Source organism: Phyllostomus discolor, chromosome 8 (assembly GCF_004126475.2).
Source record: "Phyllostomus discolor isolate MPI-MPIP mPhyDis1 chromosome 8, mPhyDis1.pri.v3, whole genome shotgun sequence".
NCBI classification, from domain to species: domain Eukaryota; kingdom Metazoa; phylum Chordata; class Mammalia; order Chiroptera; family Phyllostomidae; genus Phyllostomus; species Phyllostomus discolor.
The window spans coordinates 47541929-47565532 of NC_040910.2; the positions used below are offsets into that span (position 1 = coordinate 47541929).

General features: G+C 50.9%; 2 protein-coding genes across 6 annotated transcripts in view; one reads left to right on the forward strand and one right to left on the reverse strand.

The window, feature by feature from the left end:
• Nucleotides 1–94: 94 nt before the first annotated feature.
• On the forward strand, nt 95–17983 carry C8H19orf44 (chromosome 8 C19orf44 homolog). 2 transcript variants are annotated; one of them, XM_036032498.1, is made up of 9 exons: nt 95–176; nt 3131–3896; nt 5672–5996; nt 7431–7504; nt 8195–8588; nt 9388–9483; nt 10694–10860; nt 14612–14699; nt 17382–17978. In XM_036032498.1, the coding sequence occupies exons 2-8, from the start codon at nt 3132–3134 to the stop codon at nt 14690–14692; spliced, it is 1902 nt and encodes a 633-aa protein (XP_035888391.1). In that variant the 5' UTR covers nt 95–176; nt 3131; the 3' UTR covers nt 14693–14699; nt 17382–17978. The 2 variants fall into 2 exon arrangements, with proteins under 2 accessions (XP_035888391.1, XP_028375108.1); XM_028519307.2 differs by lacking the exon at nt 95–176 and adding an exon at nt 1879–2109 and having other exon boundaries at nt 17382–17983.
• The window catches only part of LOC114502407 (calcium homeostasis endoplasmic reticulum protein), a 19389-nt gene continuing 11003 nt past the window's right edge, over nt 15219–23604 (reverse strand). The window contains exons 10-17 of one of the 4 annotated variants that reach the window (XM_036032497.1): nt 22330–22765; nt 20643–20881; nt 19544–19677; nt 18271–18357; nt 17653–17802; nt 17444–17560; nt 16866–16909; nt 15219–16619 (exon numbers count right to left, since the gene is read on the reverse strand). In XM_036032497.1, the coding sequence (XP_035888390.1) occupies nt 16426–16619; nt 16866–16909; nt 17444–17560; nt 17653–17802; nt 18271–18357; nt 19544–19677; nt 20643–20881; nt 22330–22765 (1401 nt within the window). In that variant the 3' untranslated portion in view covers nt 15219–16425. Of the gene's footprint in view, nt 16620–16865; nt 16961–17443; nt 17561–17652; nt 17803–18270; nt 18358–19543; nt 19678–20642; nt 20882–22329; nt 22766–23604 lie in introns of all 4 variants that reach the window. The other 3 variants (XM_028519304.2, XM_028519305.2, XM_028519306.2) reach the window with 3 other exon arrangements.

Here is a 23604-nt window from a genome sequence, read left to right on the forward strand (position 1 = left end):
TCCCAAAGCACCCCGCGATTGTGACCTGAGGTGCTATTGGTCCTCGGGGCGCGGGGTGCGCCGGGAGATGTAGTCTCTTCGGTCCAAGCGCGGTTGCCGGGGGTAACGGTCCTCTGTGGTCTGATTGTCCCGCGGAGAGAAGCGTCGGCCTGGGCGGATGGACATCATGAAAGGAGGTTGAGGCGCTGGAGGAGCGGCGCCGGGGCTCGGGAGAAGAGTCGTAGGGAAAAGAGGCACGCTCTGGGGCTGAGCTGGCAGGGCTGGGGGAGGGCAACCCCTCTCCGCGCGTCGTGCCCTAGTTTACCTGGCTGGATCCTTTTGGGAGCGTGGTCCGACGTGGGTCGCTCCAGCCTTGGGGAAAGACCCTAGTGGTCTGATTTGATTGCTTATTTTTAACAATTTTATTGAGGATTCACTTACATACCATATAGGTCATGTCTTTTAAGTGTACAACTCCATTATTTTTAGTAAACTTACAAAGTGTTGCAGCCATCACCACGATCTACTGTGGAACTTCGCACCACTCCAAGGAGGTAGATCCCTCTTGTCCCTTTGCAGTCCGTCCCCGCACCCACTCCCAGCCCCTGGCTACCACTGGTGCGCTTTCTGAATCTATAGATTTGCCTTTTCTGGCCATTCCGTATAAACGGAATCATACAGTGTTGAGTATTCTGCATTTGGCTACTTGCACTTAGTGTAACGTGTTTGAGGTGTATTCTATTATGTGTATTGGTACTTGCTCTTATTGCTGAATTGTACTTTATTGTTTGGACTTCAGTACTCATCGATTCTCTAATTAATGGACATCAAGATTGTTTTCATTTTTTGTCCGTTATGGATAATAACTTATGAATATGTGCATGCAGCTCATGTATCTTGGGCCAAGTGGAGTGGAATTGCTAGATAATTTGGCAACCGTGGCTAATCTTTTGAGGAACTACCAGATTGCATTGTAATTTAGTGACTGTACCCTCTTGCCTTCCCAACAATGCATAAGGTTTTCAGTTTCTTCACATCTTCACTAACGCTTGTTATTATCTATTTTTTGGTTATTAGCCGCCCTAGTGGGTGTGAAGTAGGATCTCATGATTGTTTTGATTTACATTCCCCTAATGGCTAGTGATGTTGAACATTTTTTCATGGGCTTTTTTTTTTAAGATTTGTGTATTCTGTTTGGAGAAATGTCTGTTCATGGCCTTTGCCCACTGATTTATTTTTAACTGTGTGTATTTTATAATTATTTTTAAAAAATTAATAGATTTTTTTAGAGAGAGAGAGGGAAACATCGATTTGTTGTTCCACACATCCATGCATTCACTGATAGATTGATTCTACACCCACCCCAACTGGGGATGGAACCCACAACCTCGGCACATCCGGAGGATGCTCTAACCAACCAAGCCACCCAGCCAGTCCTAATTGTGTGTATTTTAAACATGTCTATTTTAGTTGTGGTAACATATATGTAACATAAGATTTTCTGTTTTAACTATTTTTCCATTGGTTTATTTTTAAACCCAGGGAAAAGAAAACCTGGCCTGAAGGTAGGGCATCCCCTCTGACCACAGAGTGGTCTGGGCTGAGCCATGTCCTGAGCCTCAGCTACAAAAATATTAATAAAGATAGCTGTTGAGCCCTGGCCAGGTGGCTTGGTTGGTTGGAGCATTGTCCCGTACACCAAAAGGTCGAGGGCTTGAATCCTGGTCAGGGCACGTACCTCATTTGCAGGTGGGATCCCCCATTGGGGGTTAGGGTGTGTATGGGAGGCAACTGACTGATGTTTCTCTCTCTGTCTCTCTTTTCCTCTCTCTCTCTCTCTAAAAATCAATAAACATATCCTGGGGTGAGGATTAAGAAAAAATGTTGAAAAAATAACTATTGACGTTGTTTCAGTGCCATATGGAGACAGCGCCCAGTTCCGTGTCATGTCTCTTCTGCCTCAGGTGTTGTTATGCTGGAGATGTTACTGTGCACAGAGATACGCCTCGTTCCTCTTGGGAGCTGTATAACATCCCCCCACTGGAACGCCATCTTCTGGGCTCCTCCAGGGCTCCAGAGATGGGTTTGGGTTTTTGATGAGTACAAACAATGCTGCCATAATGTTCCTCGGTACGTGTCTTTGCGCATTTAAGTTGTAATTACAGGTAGATCCCCAGATGTGGGATTGCTGGCTCACAAGATCTGTGAAGTTCACATTTTCATTGCTGGTGCCGAGTTTCTCACTCAAGGGCTGTAGCAAATACACACCCACCCACGCTATATCTCCCTATCTTTTTACATCTCTAAACTCTGTTGAAGCCTTTGTAAATAGTTCAGTGGGTTGTTCCTGTTCTTCAGGGATGCACAGGAATGCAGAATATGATGAGAGCCCTGGCCCCTCCTCCCAGAAAAATGTGCACCAGTGCGTGCTCAGCACACGGCTGACCTTGGTGGGCGGTGCTGTCTCTGTCCATAGCTTTCTGCTCCTTCCAGGGCAGTGGTTCTCACCCTTTAAGTGAAATAAATTCTTCTGGGAAGCCCAGATACATAGACTGTGTTTTAACAGCTCTTCATTAGAGAGCTGAGGACATTTGGATAAAAGAGGAGGCCCAACTTCAGGGTACCTGGGGATTGGTACTCACTCAGAGTAGAGGAGAGCAACTTGCGAGGCAGTGGAGCCCAGTTAGGAAGAGTGGGTTTTTTAGAATCGGACCTGAGCTTTGACTTTGCCTCAGGTGCTCACCGGCTAGGTGACTTTGGCTGGTGACTTAACCTGTGGGGGCTTTTATTTCCTCCACTTCCTGTATGAAAAGGGGGTGACAATAATTGACTCACAGGGTTGCCTGAGACTTAACTGAGATGATGCAGCTCTGAGCAGAGGGCCGAGCACACTGCTGGAGTCTGGGAAATGCTGGCTCTTGGGTTTCATATGTAACGTCTCACGACCTGACATTGGGCAGAAATTCATTAAGTGGTACCAAGTGTCTGACCCTTTTCCTTGTCATCATCAGGCTTGAAGGGAAGGCTCTGTCGGGCCAGACTGCAAAGCGGGGTTTGGTCTCTCCTGGGGTGGTGGGAGACACTGAGAGATTTGAATGAATATATGAACACCAGGTGTTCTTACTAAAGGTTTTCTTTCTCCCCTTCCTAGGATGACTTCAACAAGAAAATTCAGCCATTCCATGCATGATATCTTTGGTGATTTCAACGACATTCCCTTAGAAGATTCAAAGATGGAAAAAATCAGAAACTTGAAAGTTGATAGGAATCTTACCAAAAGAGCTCCTGGTCATAGTAGATTTCTAAAAAGAAGCCAGACTGTCGGTGAAAAACACTTATTCCTGAAAGAGGATGCTGGCCTGGCGAGTGGGCCCTCGAGTTCCCCTGGTAGACCCCTGAGCACTGCCTCAAAGCTCAGGACCAGCGCTGCACTCAGGAAGCTGGCCCAGATCGAGTCCAAGATCATGAATCGGAAGGTGCAGATGGACTTGTCTGATGTGGAATCTGACCCAAAGACCTCCGACGACAGCCTTCCCCGGAGAGCAGACAAAATCCCCCCCGGGAGTGGAGCTGAACTGTGTTCGAAGGCCACACACAAAACCTCCCAGGAGCAGGCCTGTGAAGTTCCTGTCACTGAGGGCAGTGCACCAAGTGGGAAGGTCAGTAGGTTTCTAAAGAAGAGAGAGCCACCTGTTGAAAAGCTGTCCCCTGAAGCCCATTTTCGGAAGGAGAGGAGCTTTTCAATACCCAAAGAGAAAGAACCTACTAGAAAATTGGATTCTCCAGACAGTGATGAAGAGGAAATGAAGGAGTTACTGGGAAGCTTGATGGAATCTTTTAGAGAAAAAGGAACACATACGAATAAGAATTTCACCTGCACCAGGGACAGTGAAAAAGAACAAACAGAACTATTCTCGGTAAGGGTTGCGTGTGTTTATTTTCAACAAAGCCTTTGCATTTGTACCTTTATGTCATAGTGCTAATGACTTTTTTTTTGGTGGTGTTGTTTATTTTTAGACAGAGGGGAAGGGAGGGAACTCAATCTATTGAGCCACACCAGCCCAGCCAGGGCAAGACTTTTTTTGGTAAAGATTTATTTATTTATTTATTTATTTATTTATTTTTAGACAGAGGGGAGGGGAGGGAGAAAGGGAGAGAAACATCCATGTGTGGTTGCCTCTCATGCACCCCCGATCAGGGACCTGGCTCTCAACCCAGGCATGTGCCCTGATGGGGAATCAAACCAGTGACCCCTTGATTCGCAGGCCGGCACTCAATCCACTGAGCCACACCAGCCAGAGCCTTTTGATAGTGTCCATCACCCAGAAGCTACCTTAAAAAAGGGTTTGACGAGGAGAGGCTGGGTTTTAGACAGCCACAGCCACATATTGGAGGCCTGCTCTGTAGAGAACGGAATTTGGGACACTTCATGCAGTTTTGCACTATTGTGACTATGTACACCACAGTTACACCACAGGACAGCACTTTGTACAACTGATTGAACACCAGCAGTGATTAATGCCCAAGCAAGCCACGCCTCCTTGTCATTTGTACAGGAATGACATCACTGCACAGGAATCATTCATTGGGAAAGCTGTATTTCTATTTTTTTAATGAGGTGTAAAAATTCACCTAATTTAGGTGAATTTAGTAAATTCACCTAAAATTAACTATTTTCAAATGAAGTGCTCAGTGGCGTTTACCGGTAGTACTTTTAGGATGTTTTGTAACCACCACCTCTATCTAGTTGCAGAGCATTTTTATCACCCCAAAGCAGTCTCTGTAGCCATTAATCACTCCTCCAGCCTCAGGCCTCCACTAATCTGTTTCTTGTCGGTATGGAGTTGCCTGTTCTGGGCATAACATCAGACAACATGTAGCCTTTTGTGTCTGGCTTCTCACTCAGCATGTTGTTTTCCAGGGTCCTCTACATTGTATCATGTGTTGGTGCTTTGCTCCTTTTCACGGCAGATTAACATTTAACATTCCACTGTGTGGTGGGCCACATCTTACTTATCCATTAGTCCACTGATGGGCATTTTGGTTGTCTCTGCCTTTTGGGCATTGTGAATGCTGCTGCTATGAGCATTTTTGTATACATGTCTAAGTCTCTGTTTTCAGTTCTTTTGGATATATTCCTCAGAGTAGAATTAGTGGGTCCTGTGGTAATTTTATGTGTAACTTACTGAGGACCAAACTGTCTTCCCCAGTGGCTGTACCATTTTGCCTCCCACCAGCAGTATGTGAGAGTTCCAGTCTCTCCACATTCTCACCAGCACTTGTTTTCTGTGTTTTGAAAATAGCCTCCCTAGTGGATGCTGAGTGTTGGGAAGGCTGGGTTTTGCAGGGAAACCCTCTGCACATTTGTCTTGGTTCTGTCGGAGGTCCAGGCTGTCATAGATCGTGTACTCAGGGGCCTTCATTTAGAAATGTGTAATTAACAACATGTATGTGAAAGCAAAGTGACATTTCTGATTATTTGTGGAGTATTTCTAATCCCAGCATTACCTTGTCTAAGTGTTGTACCTGGACTTCCAGAAATGAGAGGAGAGGAGAGAAAGCGCCGCTGAGGGATGAATATCCGACCCAGGAAGCTGTGGTCTCTTGCGCCCTACTAGACGCTTTGTCGAACGATAAGGACTCATTTATCACACGCTTGCTAATTCTGTGTCTTTAATTTCCGCCAAAGTAGGATCAGATCCCAACTCAACCAAAACTCCTTTCACTACCCAGTGAGGAACTTTCCAGCCCCAAGCCACTCGGGACATCACATCCGCCAACCTTCCACTCCGCAGATGGGACCCTTTGCACCGCACGCTCCAGAGCTCGCTCCCCACAGACTGCCATTCCAGGAGACATGGCACTCAGCGTGGTGTCATCACTTTCCACCGCCAGTGCTGTGTCCAAGGCAGTGTCCCCGAGGACGGCACGTGGCAGGATCTCATCCTCTCGCTTAAGGAGCGAGGCTGAGCCTGGGCAGGAGCCGCTCTCGGAAGCTTCAGACAGCAGCCTAAATGGTAACCCACAGCTGTGCAAGGGTGCCGCCGCAGTGGGGGTGTGGGGAGGAGGGCTGCCAGCAAAGGTCCACCGCTGCCAGCTGTCCAGGTTAGAGTCGGAGAGCACAGCAGGACAGGGTTTGGGCTGTGGATGTGAGAACACCTCCTCGTGAAGGAGGTGAGGTGAAGTAGGTGTCCTCACCAGTCTGGTCCTACTGCTGGCCCGGAGGGGCCTGTCCTGGTGGCCAGATGCTGCCCTCCCCCACAGAGATGCAACCTCCAGGGCAGGAGGCAGCGAGTGGTGAGTGCAAGTCTGTGTTTGGGGCCTGACATACCTGGGGTGGACATCCTGGCCCTGCTGGTTATTGGCCGTGCAGTCTTGGCCTTTCTGTGCCTCAGTTTCTTCATTTGTAAAATGGGGCTGAGCCAGGTCAGTGAGATGATGCATGTGAAGCGCCGCAGCTGGCCCCACCATACAGTAAGCACGTGCATCTGGGGGGGAGCTGCTGTGACAGGAATGTTACCCTCAGCCAGTGCCAACACTTCCACGTGCTCGGGTCCACGGCCCAAGGGGGCCGGTTTGGTCCGTGAGCACATATTTGGACCTCCTTGCCGTGTGAATTAAGATGACAGTCAGTGTTGGAGGGGCTTGGAGGAAGGGCAAGCCCTCGGGCTGGAATCTCAGGCTGGAGTGGGTCTGGTCTTGTGCTGGGTGGGTGGCAAAGGGCATAGGGTGCAGCCCCTCAGCTGTCCCTTCCAGAGAGAATGGGAAGGGACATTCCAGAGAAGCTCGAGCTTCTCTCTCCCACCTCCAGCTCTTGCTTCCTGCCCAGGGTGCCCTGCTGATGCTCCTTAGCACCTGCATCATCGGCTGTGGGGATGGGCCAGCTGGCATGCCAAAATGCTTATTCAGCACCAGCTCCCGTATCCTTGCCTTGCTTTAAATGAGAACGTGGGATGCTTCAGGCCCAGAGTCACATCTTCCTGAGGGGCCGCTCCCCTGGCCCTGCAGCCTTCCTCCCATCTCCACCAGAGGCTGGCGTGTCCTTCTCACCAGTCCTGCTTCGAGCTCACTTATCACCATGCATCCCTCACCGCACCACGTTCGTCTGTTCATCGGTCTGAACTGGGGCCCGGGAGGCCCAGCATTTGTTTTTATAAGTAACTTTGATCAACGCAGCCACAGTCATTTGTTTATGCCTGGGCCACGGCGGCTTTCACACCATAAGGAGAGACGTGACTAGTTGAGACAGAAGCAGTGCAGCCTACAAAGACCAAAATATTTACTTTCTAACTCTGCAGGGAGAAAGCACGCAGGCCCCGGACTCCTTACTGGACCTGGGGCAGCGTGTTTCCCCTGCTCCCCATCCCTAGTGCTTAGCCTGCAGCAGGGCGGCAAACACCTATAAACTAAATGTGCGAGTAAACACTGTCATGTTGCATTCTTAATTACAGATTTTAGAATAAATGTCTTATCCCTGGATGACCTGACTCCAGCTGCCAGTGAGAACTTGGACCTGCAACAGACAGTAAGTGCAGCGATCTGGTTTTTCACTGAGGGCCACTGCATAGCATAGAGAGGCCTGTGACTGTCACACTTCATTCAGGTCGGAAGCTCTTAACCGGTGGTGATGGCGGCCTCAGGGGGCGCTCGGAGACGTTTTGGTCATCGTGGCTGGGGTGGGGTGTGCTGCTGGCATTGAGTTGGTGGCGGCTGGGCTGGAGGCTGCCCAGTGCCCTGCGAAGAACGTTCAGGTCTCAGATGCCGAGTGCCACCGGGGAGCCCTGCTGCGGTGAGAGCAGGGTGAAGGCACCTCATACAGCAGACCGTTAAAGGGGTCCCACTTAACGTCCCCACAGCAACAGCTGCCTGGCGTGTTCCAGTGTCCCTCCGTGATTCTTGCCGTGTTAGTGACCACACCTCCCCATAAGAGGCAGGCATGTTTTAAAAATCACAGAAATGACACTTGAACAGATTTTACTTGTGTGCTCGCCTCACACACTCAAGCCATCTGTGTTACGTGCAGCAGCCCCTGCTGAAGCATTTCAGGCGCTCCGCACGAACACTCCGCCTGCCCCAATCCAGAGAAGGATCAGCATGGGCCTGCGCCTGCTGGGCCTCCCGGGGCACCCTGCACCTCATTCTAAGGCAGTGGTATTTGGAGCATATTCATCATTCAGAAACACTTCGCAGCCATCTCTGCTGTTTTTTGTTTCAGAAAGGAGGTCAGAGGCAAAAGGCATCCTGCAAAAGCTCCTGGACCTGGGGTCCCCCAACTGGCAGCGAGGTCTCAGAGCACCTGAGTGAGCCATCAGCCTCCTCTGCTGGGCCAACACCTGAGGAGCCTACAGCCAGCATGGGGAGCCTGGCTTATTCGGAAGATTTCGAGGAATCCCCAAGTCTGACAGCATCAGAGCCAATGACCCATTCTGGGGAATCTCGGGATAGGATGTTGGCTTCTTTGTCTGAACGCTCTATAAGCCTGAGGACAGACCATACCCCACCAACATTAGTGTCTCAGAAAAAGTGGGCCCCGGATGTTACAAGAGTCATGGTGAAGGAGAAGGCTGTGCAGACCCCCGACCCTGCCTTCACCTACCAGTGGACGACGGGTGAGCATGTGTCCTGAGAGCCCAAGGAGGGCGATGCAGGCCATGGCAGCAGTGACGGGTACTCAGGGTGTGCGCTGTGGGTGTCCTCGGAAGTGTGACAAGGAGCTCTAGGGTCTGGAGGCCTGGTTGTTGTCATTAGCTAGCTGGGGGGACCTTGGTGCCTTGGCAGCCACCCTGGGTGTTTCCTTCTGAGCCCTCACACATTATGGAAGAACCCAGAATTGAAGATGAAGGCAGTGGTTCTCGATGAGTGATTCTGGACCCAGGGGACACTGGCAAGGCCTGGAGCCATTTTTGGCTGACAGCTAGGTGACACTCCAGTGCATGGAGGCCAGGAATGCTGCTGTACATAACGCAGTGTCCAGGACGGCCCCACCAAATGTCATTGAGCCTAGGGACAGCACTGGGACAGAAGCTACTTCTGGGACAGAGCATCTACAAGTGGCTCTTGGGGCCCAGTGCAGGGTCCCTGAGGGCTCCTGCGTTGCCAGTCTCGCTGGTTGTCTCCGTTCAGTGTGTTGGGTGGATTCTCTTCCTCGGTGCAGGGCGCCCACCACTGTGACTTTTCAGACATTTATCTTGACCCCAGTGTCAGCTCTGGTCCTTCTGAGCAGAAAGTTTCTTTTTCTTTAAACATTGTCTAGCTCCCTTGTCTCATCTAGATGACACCCTGGACTGTGCAAGAGGCTATAATTCTCCCCAATTTGTTCATTTAGATTGGCAGGGGGGAAGGGCTTCACTCAATAGTCATTGCCCCAGATCCTGCCATTCACCCCCTCTCTGTTTGTCCTTGGGACAGTGGCAGGCATGGCGACCACCGGGCCAGCCCTGGGAGGTGCCTACGTGGACCCTGCACCCATCGCCAGTCATGTGGTCAGCGCGGACGCAATAGAAGGTAACAGCCCAACTTGGGGTGCCTTGCAGTGAAGTGGATGCATTTTACCTGCAAAGTCACACCCACCCTTGGATGTGCGGCGCCCCCTTTAGCACTGGGTTTGGGGAACGTGTTGGCAGGGATTGTCACAGCCACAGGTAGCTGCCAGTTTCTAGGATCCCAGATGGTAGACTGAGTGTCCAAGAACCTTTGGTCTGTCTCGCCAAAGGACACCAATGTTGGACAAAGGAGAAAGGTTATAAGTAACACACCCCTAAGCCCCTCCATGCAACAAGGCTATTTTTATTTCGTGTGTTCCCCTTTGTGATTTTTTATCTGGAAGCCATATCTGTTTATCCTCTGAAGACACTCAACCAGTACTTCGAGGCTGCCAGCCAGGTGGACAGGGAGGGCCACTGATGGCTCTCATGGCACCAGCAAGTACCTGCTGCTTTTTCCCATTTTAGTTTTCTTAATATTTTTAAAAGATGAAGATATTAAAATATACTGATTATAACAAATGAAAAGTTTGTTTCAAAGATTTTTAAAAACTTAACATTACCCTTGAAGATTTTCCCATGTTACTATATAGTTTTAATAATAATTTTTTAAAAGATTTTAATTATTTATTTTTGAAGATAGGGGAAGGGAGGAAGAGAGGGAGAGAAACATTGATTGGTTGCCTCTCACACATCCCCAACTGGCAACCCAGGTATGCGCCCTGACTGGGAATCAAACCAACAACCTTTCGGTGGCCCACTGAGCCACACCAGTCAGGGCAATAATGATAATTTTTAATACTTGTAGTTTTTATTTCTAATCACATTTTTATTTAGTTAAATTTTTAATTTTTACTTTAATTATGTGTTTAAAAATGCATGTCAAATCTACCTTCTTTTTCATTTTAAGTGGATAGTTCAATAGTCAGATTCACATTGTACAGTTGCACTTTTTGGGTGTCAATTCACCTTTCTCTGTGTTGGATGTGGAAATGAAAACTTCCGTTTCTGCCGAGAGCTGAGCAGTCCAGACATATCAGTAGAAGGTAGTTCATTTAGTAGAGATAGATGTTGAATAAGCGAGGCCTTCACTACTTCCCAAGGTAGCATCACTTCTGGAAAGTATCCAGACACAGCGAAGGGGTGGGGCCCAAAGCAGCTGCTCCCGATGGGATGAAGGCACTGGTGGGGCTCGGGCCCTGGGGCTGCTCAGTGACTCAGTGCCCGGGCAGCCCTGACAGCTTACAGCCCAGCGGTGTTCGCACTCAATGACATGCTGAAGCAGCAGCTGAGCCTGACGCAGCAGTTCCTCGAGGCCAGCCGGCACCTGCATGGGTCCCTCCTGCAGTCCCTGGACCAAGACTCATTCCACTATCACACTCTGGAGGAGACCAAAGAGGTGACTGCAGCACAGCTACCCCTTCCGGGGACAGGGAGGGCAGGCAAGGCTCTGACCATGGGGACAGCACTCAGGCCAGGGCTGCTTGGGACCCGTCACCTTCTGTCCTATCAAAAGGAATCTGTTCTTTCTTTTTCTGAAACAAGAGCCAGTGTGGAGTGGGAGCACTGACAGCCAGCCCACCAAGTGTTGAAGCTGGCGCAGCTCTGAGTGACCTCGGACCAAAAATGACCTCAGTGAAGGGTGCTGTCACTCCTCAGACTCTGCCCCAGCACCACCCGGTCAGGGGCAGTCTTCTCAGGCCCAAGGGGTGAAGCTCAAGGGATGTCACACTTGCCTCTTTTTCCCTCTGAAAACTTAATTTTTGTCTGATTACACAAAATATGTCATTTTATTTTTTAAATACTTAATTTTTTTAGAGAGGGGAAGGGAGGGAGGGGGAGAGAGAGAGAGAGAGAGAGAGAGAGAGAAACATCAGTGTGTGGTTGTCACTTGTGCACTCCCTACTCGGGACCAGGCCCGCAACCCAGGCATGTGCCCCGACTGGGAATCAAACCAGTGACCCTTTGATTCACAGGCCGGCATTCAATCCACTGACCCACACCAACCAGGGCTGGCTGTTATTATTTTTAAAATATATTTTATTGATTGTGCTATTACAGTTGTCCCATTACCCCCCCTTCATTCCCCTCCACCCTGCACACCCTCTCCCACCCACAGTCCCCCCTTTAGTTCATGTCCATGTGTCGTAAGTTCTTGAGCTTCTACATTTCCCATACTGTTCTTGCCCTCCTCCTATTTTCTACCTACCGTCAATGGCACTTATTCTCTGTACCTTTCCCCCCTCTCCCCTCCTCCTACTCCCCTGTTGCTAACCCTCCATGTGATCTCCATTTCTGTGGTTCTGTTCCTGTTCCTGTTCTAATTGTTTGCTTAGTTTGTTTTTGTTTTTGTTTTAGGAGTGGTTGTTAATAATTGTGAGTTTGCCATCATTTTACTGTACGTGCTTTTTTATCTTCTTTTCCTTAGATAAGTCCCTTTAACATTTCATAAAATGAGGGCTTGGTGATGATGAACTCCTTTAACTTGACCTTATCTGAGAAGCACTTCATCTGCCCTTCCATTCTAAATGAAATCTTTGCTGGATAGAGCAATCTGGGATGTAGGTCCTTGCCTTTCATGACTTGGAATACTTCTTTCCAGCCACTTCTTGCCTGTAAGGTCTCTTGAAAAATCAGCTGCCAGTCTGATGGGAACTCCTTTGTAGGTTACTGTCTCCTTATCTCTTGCTGCTTCTAGGATTCTCTCCTTCATTTTTACCTTGGCTAATGTAATTATGATGTGCCTTGGTGTGTTCCTTCTTGGGTTCAACTTCTTTGGGAGTCTCTGAGCTTCCTGGACTTCCTGGAAGTCTATTTCCTTTGCCAGATTGGGGAAATTCTCCTTTATTATTTGTTCAAATAAGTTTTCTACTTGTTGCTCTTCCTCTTCTCCTTCTGGTACCCCTATAATTCGGATGTTGGAACGTTTAAAGATGTCCTGGAGATTCCTAAGTCTCTCCTCATTTTTTTTGAATTCTTATTTCTTCATTCTTTCTGATTGTATGTTTTTTTCTTCCTTCTGGTCCACGCCATTGATGTGAGACCCAACTTTCATTCCATCACTATTGGTTCCCTGTGCATTTTCCTTCATTTCACTTATTGTAGCCTTAATTTTTTTCATCTAATTTGCGACCAAAATCAACCAGTTCTGTGAGCATCCTGATCACCACCAGTGCTTTGAACTGTGCATCTGGTAGGTTGGCTATCTCTTGGTCGCTTAAAAGTATTGGTTGTGAGGCTTTCAATTCTGTTTGAGCCATCTCCCCCCGCCCCCTTTGGTCTGGTCACACCTGTTACATATGAGGGGTGGAACCTTAGGTGTTCATGAGGGCGGGGCACCCCAGTCACTGGGTTGAGACACTGTATGTGGGGGTGGGGTCCGAGAAGTAACAATGGCACTTGCTCTGCTCTCCGTGGGACCTCAGTCCCTTCCACTGCTTCCCCCGAGCAAACTGGGCCCCTCTGGTGCCAGTTCCCGTGTGGGTGGGCTTGTGCACCCCGTGGGACTTCCCAATGACCTCTCCTGAGAGGCTGGGAGTCTCTCCCTGTGCCTCAACTCCCACAGGTGTTTTCAGTCAGTGTCCCGAGGCTCTATTTTCCAGTGCTGTGATCCTGGGTTGCGTGCAGTGCCTTGCTTCACGATCACCGCCTCGCTGGGTCTGCCAGTTGCCACCCCTTGGCCGGGGTCTGCCAGCTGCGGTCTTGCGTGCCCCGGATGCCTTATGCACCCGGTCCCCATGCTTTCTGCTCTCCGCACTGCGCTCAAGCCCGGCTGCCCAACTCTGCCCCTCCTACGCGGGTCTGGATGAACGGGTCTATTTTAACTTCTTGGTTGTCCGACTTCCATACAGTTCAATTTTCTGTCAATTCTGGTTGTTATTCTGTTTCTAAATTGTTGTCCCTATCTTGGTTGTGCGAGGAGGGACAGTGTGTCTATGTATGCCTCCATGTTGTGTGGAAGTCCAGGGCTGTTATTTTTTTCAATGTTTTATTTGCTTTTAGAGAAGGGGAAAGGGAGGGAGATATCGGTTGCTTCTTGCACACCCCCAACTGGGGACCTGGCCCACAACCCAGGCATGTGCCCTGACTGGGAACCGAACCTGCAACCTTTCGGTTTGCAGGTCGGCGCTCAACCCACTGAGCCATACCAACCGGGGCAAAATATTTTATTTTATAAAAAATGCTGTTACAGGGATATGTTAACTTATAAAATCCTCTGTAATTTCAGAGATAACTATTACCAGCTCAATACATTCTTGTTTTTCTTATGTAAAATATGACCTATATTATGGATAATGTATATTACATACTATATCATACAGTATATAAACTATTACAATGTAATAGGTATCTATTTCTTTATAGAAATGGCATCATACTATATGAACTCTTCTGTATTCTTATCAATTACCAGTATTTCAGTACGTTTCTAAAAAATAAGGACTTTTTAAAAAGTCATAATACCATTATCATACCATACCCAATGAACTTTTTTTAATATGGTTGGACATGCAGGGTTCAAATTTCCTCTTGTCTCATCAGACTTGGACACTGTGTTCCTATTTTTCCATCAGGGCCCAGACACAATCCCTACATCTACTGTCTTCTGTCTTTCCAGCCTCCTAACCCTAGTGGTGGTCTCAGCCCTCAGCAGCGTCTGACCCCCAGGGCAGTGACCACTCAGGTGTTGGCAGCAGGGTGGCCCGCTGGGGACCCACTGTAAGAACCACTGCTCTACAGGTCTCCCCCTTCCATCTTTTTTGTGTTCTTGCAGCTTATTCGTTGAAGAAAACAGGTTCTCTGACAGTTTCCCACATTCTGGACCTTGCCGATGCACCCCTGTGGGGTCCTGTTTGTGCCTCTGCTGGAACAGGCTGAGACCACGTTGCCTGCCTGCAGCCCAGCATGGCTCCTTGCTGCCTGCTCTGGGCCCACGTCCCGGCAGTGGCACCAGGCTTTCCCTCCCGAGCGCAGTTGCTCGGCCAGTAAGCCAGGCTCTTCTCTCGTTTCCATGGATTACTTGGCGTCCTGTCATTTCTCCTTTGCTGGCCTGACCAGGAACTGCTGGGACAGGCACTGTCTTCTGCACCCAAAGCCCCAGGAGGCGGAGGCCCTCACAGTGACACACCTGTCTGTCCTCTGCCCCACAGTACATCAGGCACCACAGGCCTGCCCGGCTGACCATGCAGGATGCTCTGAAGGAGCTGAAGAAGGAGCTGAAGGAGCTGTGAGCACCAGGTGAGGCTAGACTTGGGGGGGTCTGATCTAATGAGCTGGTCCAGTACTCCAGCTATGACACAGTGGTGTCCAGGGGACATTCAGTGTTGGAGGGCAGGTGGTACCCAGGATTCACCTGAGTGGAAGGAATCCTAGCTGCAGCCTTTTCTAGCTGAGTAGTTGACAACCCCTAGACCCTACCTCCTTGCTGTGACTGGCACCAAAGGGGATGGATCAGACTGGCAGGAACGGAACCCAGGTGCTCACGGTAACAGGATGCCAGCCTGTGCAGGGTCGCATGGAAGGGCTCCACTTGGCTAGGTGTTGGCTTCCTAATGAGCTGAGGAAGGTTGCGGGAGGGAAAGAGAAGTACCATTTGCTGACAAGAACACAGGGCCAGGGGTCCACGCTGGGGACCCTGGTGTGAGGCACCAGGCAGAGCTTTTGACCCAAGCCTACAGTGCAGAGTCACACTCCGACATACCACCTCCCTACTGAGCCTGAGCACACTTTGGAGGTCAACACACAGAGAAAAAGGTCTTTATGAAAAAGTCTTTATTTGAAGGCAAAACAGTAAAACCCACAAGAAATTGTTAACAGCAAGTGTTTATGCTTTATCCTGAATCAGATGCGTTTAAACAATACACAGCTACAGGAAACCTAGAACAAAATCAAGTATTTTTATCACATCAGGTTGAAAAGTTGGAGAGGATTTTGCATCTTATTGAAAAGAATTTTTCAAAAATGTTTCTGTACAAATAAACGGCACTGCACCCCACTGCCTAAGACGCCACATACAGCCCATCCCGGCGCAGGCACCCCGTGGCTCCCTCCAGGCCTCGCCTCCTTGGGGTCGGAGGGGTGGGTAGGAAAAGGAAGTGACAGAGCAGGAGGTGTGTCGGTCTGAGTGGGCTATCGCACAGAAGTGCTGGTGTTGGGGTTCCTTTAAGTGAAAAACACAAGCAGACACTAAGGTCACAGGTCCCCCATGGGTGTTACTCTGTCACCTGAAGATGCCTCAGATCCATCTCCTTAGATCCTTCTGTTTCTGGAGATAACAACAAATGGCTAACTTTCAAAAAAAAAAAAAAATCAACTAAGGGCCAGTATGTTTTGGAGGAATCAAGTTTCAAATTATTTCACTGGGGGTCATCTTAGATCAATATTTCTTTTTTTAAAACTAAACCATTTGAAGTAAAAATGAAAACCCTGTTTAACTTTGCAAATCAAGGTTTTGTTTTTCCATTTTTTAAGAGTAATACTAGCGCCTGGCCTGAGCTTTGTCATGACACATGGGAGGTATGGGCTGTGGAGCTGGCCCACCATGCCCCTTGCCTAGGGGGGTGCTGTGTTCATCCAGGGCGGCCCCCACACAGTGCCTGCTGAGTTGAGACTCACATCTGATGGTAGAGATGTGAGACATCCATTCCTTCAGGTGTTAAGGATTCTTGTCCGGGGAAGAAGGGCTCAGGTATCTCGCTTCACTGTCCAGGGAATGAGTTCGGGGTGTCTTCTCATGTGACTCTTACTTCTACATTAGAGCTGGTTTGCAGGTGGGGCCTGTGCCTCCCCGCGGTTGAGCATGGCACTGATCACTAGGCATGCTGTGGTTGTCTTTCTCTTCTGTCGCTCTCCAAAGATGGAGGCTGTGTGAGAATCGAGCTGTCCCTACCATCTTCCATAGCTAATAAGCCAGGAAGGTCCCAATGGCTAAGCTGCCAGCGGCTGGTGTGGCTCCTCACCACTCCTACTTGCACTCGTCCCTGGCTTTCATGCGGGCGATGAAGGAGTAGCTCTTGTTCCTGCGGTAGTTCTCGTAGGGGTCGTCCAGGGCCACGCCCACACCCTTGTACTGGTCCCACTTATCCCGCACGTCCCCCCCCTTGATGGGGTCCTGGATCCCTTGCTCTTTCACGCCGAGGCCGCCAGATCCACTCCAGCCTTAGGAAGAAAGAGGGGCGAGTGGTTACAACCCACAAAAACTGTAATCTAGTGCCTTTCCCTGACGCAAAGTTAAACAGGAATGCATTTGGGGAGGTGAGCAACATGCAGTTTGTAAACGCACAGCTGATAAAAGTACAAAAGAACGCCCAGCAAAACCCTGCGGGCTTGCCCTTTTTCAAAGACACGGCAGTGAGTCGGAACTGCCTGACTCCATCATCCCGGACCCTGAGCCCAGAACCTTACCCATTTTCACCAGCATCTGATGTCCTTTGTTCTCTTCCCCAAGCCTGGAGTCGGGTATAGGAGGTGCTGAATTAGAACCCAGACCAGCTGAAGAACTAAAATTAAGACAGGTTACGTCTTTTAAAAAAGAGCTGGTACATTTATTGGAATGAAAACTCTTAAGAGTGTTACAGGGTGTGGTCTGTATGAGCGGCCACAGTGTAGCACAGACACACACACTTGTGTCTCCACCACTCTTCTTCATCCTCTTCGCCAGCCAAGTAAGGGGGCTCCCTAAGATGATGGCTCTTGCCCCATACTGTGCAGCAAGGGTGGGGCACACCAAACCCTAAAACGGTTAGAAACACAGCCCAGGCACCGCCTCAGGCTTTACAGCATGACCACAAAAAGGTAAGACCACAGTGTGAGATGAGGAGGCACCAATGTCACCGCATTAGTGCTTGGGTGTCCCTGAGGTGCTGTCCCAGCACAGGCCACTGCCAGCATGTCTTCTAATGACACGTTTCACATTCACAGCAAAGCCTCAGAGGTTCCAGTGCTACCAGCGGGTCACTGGACAGTTAAGACAGAAATCTTACGGCGGAGTAGGGCTCCTGGACCTCGACCGACGTCTCCTCCCTGGGGAGTATGACTTGGACCGGGAGCGGGAACGGGACCTCGAGCGGCTTCTTGAGGAGCGGGATCGGCTACGGCTTCTGTTGGGGAAGAGAAGGGAGAGCCCTGCGGGTCAGCCCTGCGGCAACGCAGAAGCCTCAGGCCCAATCCCAGAGAGGTGAAACCTGCCTACCTGGAGCGGGAACGGGAGTAGGAGCGGGAACGGGAGCAGGAGCGTGACCGTGACCTCGAATATGAGCCAGATGACTTGGAGGACCTCGAGTTGGAGCGAGAGGAGGAACGCCCTCGGCTTTTGGATCGGCTCCGAGACCGTGAGGGTCCGCTGCAGGGAGAGGCTGCTGAGCTAGAGCCGGCACCTCCCGGCTCCCACACAAGCTGAGCCTGCCACCCCCACCCAATTTTGGGAGGAACCTATGGGTGCCTGTCAGTGTGAGGCCACATCATTCACACTAGGGTGCTGCGTTCCTAAGCAGCTTAGTGAATACAGACCATAGCAACCTTTTTTTGTGCCGGTGTTTTCAGTCTAACCCAGGCCTGTGGGAACAGCTCCCACTCAGTGCCTCTGTCACAGGGGCCAGACAGACCCCAGACCCAGGCAGGGGCCAGACCTGACCTCTTCTGCCTGTGTTTGGGGGTGTGTGTGACATCACATATCTGGGCAGGATGCGAGGTGTTGGGGCATGCTATGACACATCAGGATGCAACAGAACAGTGTGTCTGGTTCACTCTAAGGCAATTCCCAAGATCCAGCCAGGGAGGCCATGACTCCACAGGTTAGCAGGCACGTTACCTGTTCCTCTTCTCCTGGCCTTTCCGCCGTCGGGCCCGCATCTTTGCTCGGAAGAACTCATAGAGGCCATTCTGCTCCCAGCCTTCACTGTAAGACAGGGGTAACCCCCATGTGACCACAACACCTCCCACCTCCCCAACACAGGGCACTGGAGAAAGCTCATCAGGAGTAAGCCTCCTCACACCTGCCACAGGCCTTCCGAGGTGTACAGCCTCCCCCACCCCCTTCACTCAGGATGCTAAGCACGGGCCCCCCAGACAGCACTCGGGTGGCTGTTTCCGCGGCACCCTTTCTCAGATACAAAAGCAGGCTGAGGCAAGACATCTGCTGATAAGTGGAGAGACTGGGCTGTAAGCTGGCTCCACCCAGCTCCTGGCCTTTCCATACTGCTGTTTCAAGAAAGAGCCGAGGGGGGTTAGGGTCTGTGGTCATACTTAAGCTGGGGGCCAGGGCCTCTGACTCCTAGGTGGACACATGTGCACCTGGCACAGGATGGGAAGCCATTTCAGCTGGGCGGGCAAACAGGCTGTGGGGGAAGGGTATCCTGAAAGGGACAAAACTTGGGTGTGCAGCAGTGAGCCACTTCTGAAATGTGCCACGTCTGAGATGAGTTCTTGTTCTAATGGATAGATCTTAAGTAGAAAAGCCTTTCTTTCAATTCTTATTTATTGATTTGAAAGAAACATCTTGTTCTACTTATTTATGCATTCATTGGTTAATTCTTATAAGTGCTATAACTGGGGACCAAACCCATAACCTTGGTGTACCAGTATGATGCTCTAACCAACTGCATTACCCAGCCAGAGCTGGAAAAGCATTTCATCAAGGACTACTATGTAGCCCTGACTGGTGTGACTTAGTTGGTTGAGTGTCATTCCACAAAGCAAAAAGGCTGCTGGTTCAATCCCTGGTCAGGGTACATGCCCAGGTTGGCCAGGTCCCTGGTTGGGGTGCACATAAGAGGCAGCTGATCAATGTCTCTCTCACAGGGATTTTTTTCCTCCTATTCTTTCTCCCTCCCTTCCCCTCTCCCTAGAAATAAATGGAGTCTTAAAAAAAAAAAAGGGCCAGGGGAGACAGACCCTCTAACTCAAACTGGCGATTTCTCTTCAAGACATCACACTTCTTACCTGGGCCTCACACCATGCTGGGCAGAAGGCATGGCTGGTACGAGTCTTTCTTGTGAGGCCAAATTAGGGAAGACAGGCTGGGAGAAGGGACAGATTCCCCCCCTATCACCCACCCCACTGCTGGGTGTCCCTAAGCCGCGTACCTGTTCCTGGGCCTGTCATGGGAAGGAGGGCTATAAAAGGCCTCCACGGCCGCCAGCAGCCTCTCGCTTGGTGGCATGGGGGGTGGAAGGCGAATGTCTTTAGGGTCCAAAGGCTTGTACTCGTGATCTTCTAGCTGCAGTGGAGAACACAGTGGTCACTGCTTCTTGCTGGAGCCATCAGGCCCACCCAGAAGGGTGCAGGCACAGGGGCAGGAGACAGGCCCTAGTTTGGTGTACAGGTTGCCCTGGGCACCAGAGTGCTCATCCTGCCCTTCTTGGGAGGCCCACCCTCTTGTAGGGCTTCAGCCACATTCCAAATAGGGTGGCTGAGGGCTCCCCCTTGAGGCTGATAAAAGCCACAGAATTCTTTCTCCAGCCAACGTACACAGAAGATGTGGCCTCAGGCTAAAGAGACAGAAAAAGCCCCGGGTTCATTCCGACAGGCTGTGAGTCCTGCATGCCCTGTTTGCAGATGCTACCCCGTGCCCCAACTTCCTACCCCGCACCTCGTCCTCTCCCTTGCAGGCCCTCCCACAGCCACCACAGCTTCAGTAGGACCCTGGAGCCCCTTCTCAGTAACAGCTCCCCGTTCGTTTGCCCTTTTGCCTCTACCTCTCCCTGCACCCTGATGGCCTCTTCCCTACTTGTATATAGTCTATGGTGGCTCAGAGGGCATGGGAAGGGGCAGTAACCAGCAGGGCCCCTGGAGCCCCAGCCCCTTGCTCAGTTCATCCTTCACATGCCCTACCCCACCTCTGCAGATTCCTGAGTTCCCCAAGGGCACACCTCAGAGGCTGCCCCTTTCTTGAAAAACCCTTGTGCCATCATGTGCAACCCAGCCGGCTCAAGTGGCACCAAACTTTCAGCACCAGGAGGGAGGTGTAGAGGGAGCAAAGCAGCATGGGCCTTGCTGGCACAGGCGCATTCTCACCGGCTTGGTCAAAAATTCACCAGGAAGCAGAAAATGAGAAGGGAAGTAGTCTGGGAAGCACTGTTTTGCAACCTATGGGAAATGGGTTCCACCTGTGGACTTTTCACATGGAGACAGACACCGGCTTGAGCATGTGCTGCTAAGCTTGGCACTTACCACAGACCTTACCTTCACAAGAGGGGCCATCAGCCCGGCGGGGAGGTCAAAGTAGGGAACGTTGGGGACCAGACTGGGGTCATCATGGTTGATGTGGGGAGGGCCCTGTCGCCGCATGTGGGGGGGTTGTCCATTGAAGCCATGGGGAGGAGGGCCAAAGTCAGGGTGCTGGGGGCCCCCCCAAGGTGGGTGCTCATTGATCCCAGGATGTGGCATGCGGTGGCCAGGGTGGTGGTGAGGGGGTCCCATCTCTGCAAAACAAAAACGTCTCAGGCTTACAGAGAAGTTATGAGCTGGGCAGTGCCAAGGGCTCAGGCATATTCTCCTAGGTGACAAGTGTCAGCAGAAAGGGGGTCAGAGAGAGGCAAAGATGCCAATACCCTTCTGGGCAGCCCTGCCTGGCACCTTCTCTACCACTGCTTCACTCACTGCTTAGGCAATGCAGCACGGGAGGGAGGAGGCGAGACTCAGCTCGGAGGGGCCTATCATGTACCTGCAGCAGCACCTGATGGACCTCACAGGTTAAGGAACCACAGGGAAATCACGGAGCCTTCAAACAGCAATGTTACAGGCTGAACTGTACCCCCCACCCCCCAATTCACCACCAGTCCTAACTCTCAGTACCTCAGAATGTGACTGCATTGGAGACGGAACTTTTAAAGAGGTAATTACCTTAAAGTAAATTCATATGGATGGGTCCTGATCCAGTGTGACTTAGAAGATTTTGGCAGACAGGCAGATGGGGCAACCACACGAGGACACGGAGAGGATGGCTGTCTACAAACGCAGGAGCAAGGCTCCAGAACTAACCCTATCTCCACCAGGAATCAGTCAGTGCCCGCTGTTGGAGCCACCCAGTCTGTGGGCCTCTGCCATGCCATTCCGGGGTGTTAACCCAAGCAAGGAAAGTGCTAAGTGATCTCTGAGCTTAACTGGTATAACCAAGGATAGATGTAAAAATAAAGGTAGAGGCACCCTGGCCTGTTAACTCAGTTGGTTAGAGCACTGTCCCAATACACCAAGGTTGTGGGTTCGATCCTTGGTCAGGGCACATACAAGAACCAACCAATGAATGCATAAAGTGGGACAACACAATCGATGTCTCTCTCCCTTCCGTTCTCTAAAAGCAATAAATTAAAAAAATTTAAATAAAAGTAGAAGCAGTAATACAATAGGAATGAAATCATTTTAAAAAGAAAAAAATAACAAAAGTAAAGTTCTTAAAAAAAAAAAAACAACAACAGTAAGCAGAGAAACTGATAAAAACTCAGACAAGGAACAGGGAAGCAACCCCATGACAGCAGCGTGGGCCTGGATTCGGTGCCTGCCGACTGCCTGCTGCTGTGGGCCCTCAGGGGTTACTTTTCCTTCTGGAGTCTGCGCTCCCTTCTCTGCAGGACAGACAGATGGAGTGCTGTTCCTGGGAGTGCGGGGACAGGGACCAGGAGGTTACACCTCCACAGCCCGGTGTGTGGTTGTTGCCGACACCTGAGTTGCCAGCCTGTTCGCCTGTCATCACATGACTCTGATGTGACCTAGACTCATCAGGTACACACCCAGGACAGAGAGCAGTGCCATCAGCATGCTCAGGAGGCAGATCTGTTAAGCACCTCCTCCAGGCAGGCAACTTGGACTTCTCCAGGAACCAGGGCAAGAGAGGGCTGTGTGCACTGGGCCTCTGAACTGACAGAGCACTCACCAGCAGGGAAGTCCCCCTGGGGGTAGTCAAAGCGGTGAGGATAGGGTGGCCGCTCGAAGGGGTGCCTCGGGGGGAAGTCATCCTGCATGAAGCGGGGTGGGAAGCGGTTGAAGTTGTGGGGGTGTGGCGGCTGGTTGAACTGTGGGTGCTGCTGATGGGGTGGGAAGGGCCCACGGAAGTGTGGCGGCCGCTGCATGCGGAAGGGTGGCTCTCGCTGGCCGCTACCCCAGGGTGGCTGCTCGTGCTGGTTGTTCCAGGGGCCCTCAAACTGGCTATTCCAGTTGGGGTCGGGCTGGCTGTTCCAGGGTGCATCACGCTGGCCGTTCCAGCCTGGGTCCCCGCGCTGCTCACCCCACATGCCCTCATGGCTGTTGTTCCAAGGCGGGCAGTGGGGTGGCCCGCCCTGGTGGTGTGGGTAGGGGGGCTGCTCAGGAGGCTGCAAGACAAAGAGCAGAGGTAAGCCACTCATGAGGCTCATCCAGCACCCTACAGACATCTGGCCTCCGCACTGCCTGGTGCTGCATGCTGATGGTCCACTGGGCGCTGCCCTGGGCAGACCATGGTACCTCGCTGACTGACATGAGTAGTGGATACTGTGGTACCTGCCCCACCGTTGGCCCCTCATGTCCATGCAGATAACCTGACTCCCGAATGCTGCACCCAGATCTTAGCTGAGAACGTCTTTTGGGTCAGCACGTAAGCCCCACAAACAGGGGCTCTGGAACCCGCCTACCCCTCGGAGGACAGTGCAGAGGTGCCTCCTCCACCATACCCAGAGCATGTGGAATGACTGAACTCCAAGGGCCCATGGTGGCCTCCTACCCTGAAGACACCCCCTTTTATAACTTCCCCTCTACCCTGTGCTGCCTCCTCTCCTGGGTCATCTCCCACATCAACTGTCACCCTCAAATCCTGCCTCAGGGTCTGCTCCGGAGCCCACCCCAGGACACGTTTCTGTAGAATGAAGACAATATAGCTCCGGTCTCACCCAGCTGCTGCTCTGAAGACTTAGAGCTGCACTGCAACCCAAACTCAGAGCCAGGGAAGGATGTGTCCAGATGAGGCTGACCAGAAGGCCCACGTCTAGGGTCATGGTTGGTTAGTTCCACTGACCACCAACATGGAGAGGCCAGCCCAGGCTACCACACCCACAGGAAGCCAGGAAAACAGATTTTAAATATGGCAACTATCTAAAAATGTGTAAGATACCACACGGGCAGGCTGGCCAAGTGCATTGCCAGGCCATAGCTGACAGTGGACTGCCAAACCAGGGCA

Bases quoted from the DNA above. Each gene is read 5' to 3' on its own strand.
- C8H19orf44 (XM_028519307.2), top strand. From the start codon at position 1,952: ATGCTGGAGATGTTACTGTGCACAGAGATACGCCTCGTTCCTCTTGGG. The intron at 7,505-8,194 runs GTAAGTGCAGCG...TTTTTGTTTCAG, and splicing joins ACTTGGACCTGCAACAGACA to AAAGGAGGTCAGAGGCAAAA. The intron at 10,861-14,611 runs GTGACTGCAGCA...TCTGCCCCACAG, and splicing joins CTCTGGAGGAGACCAAAGAG to TACATCAGGCACCACAGGCC.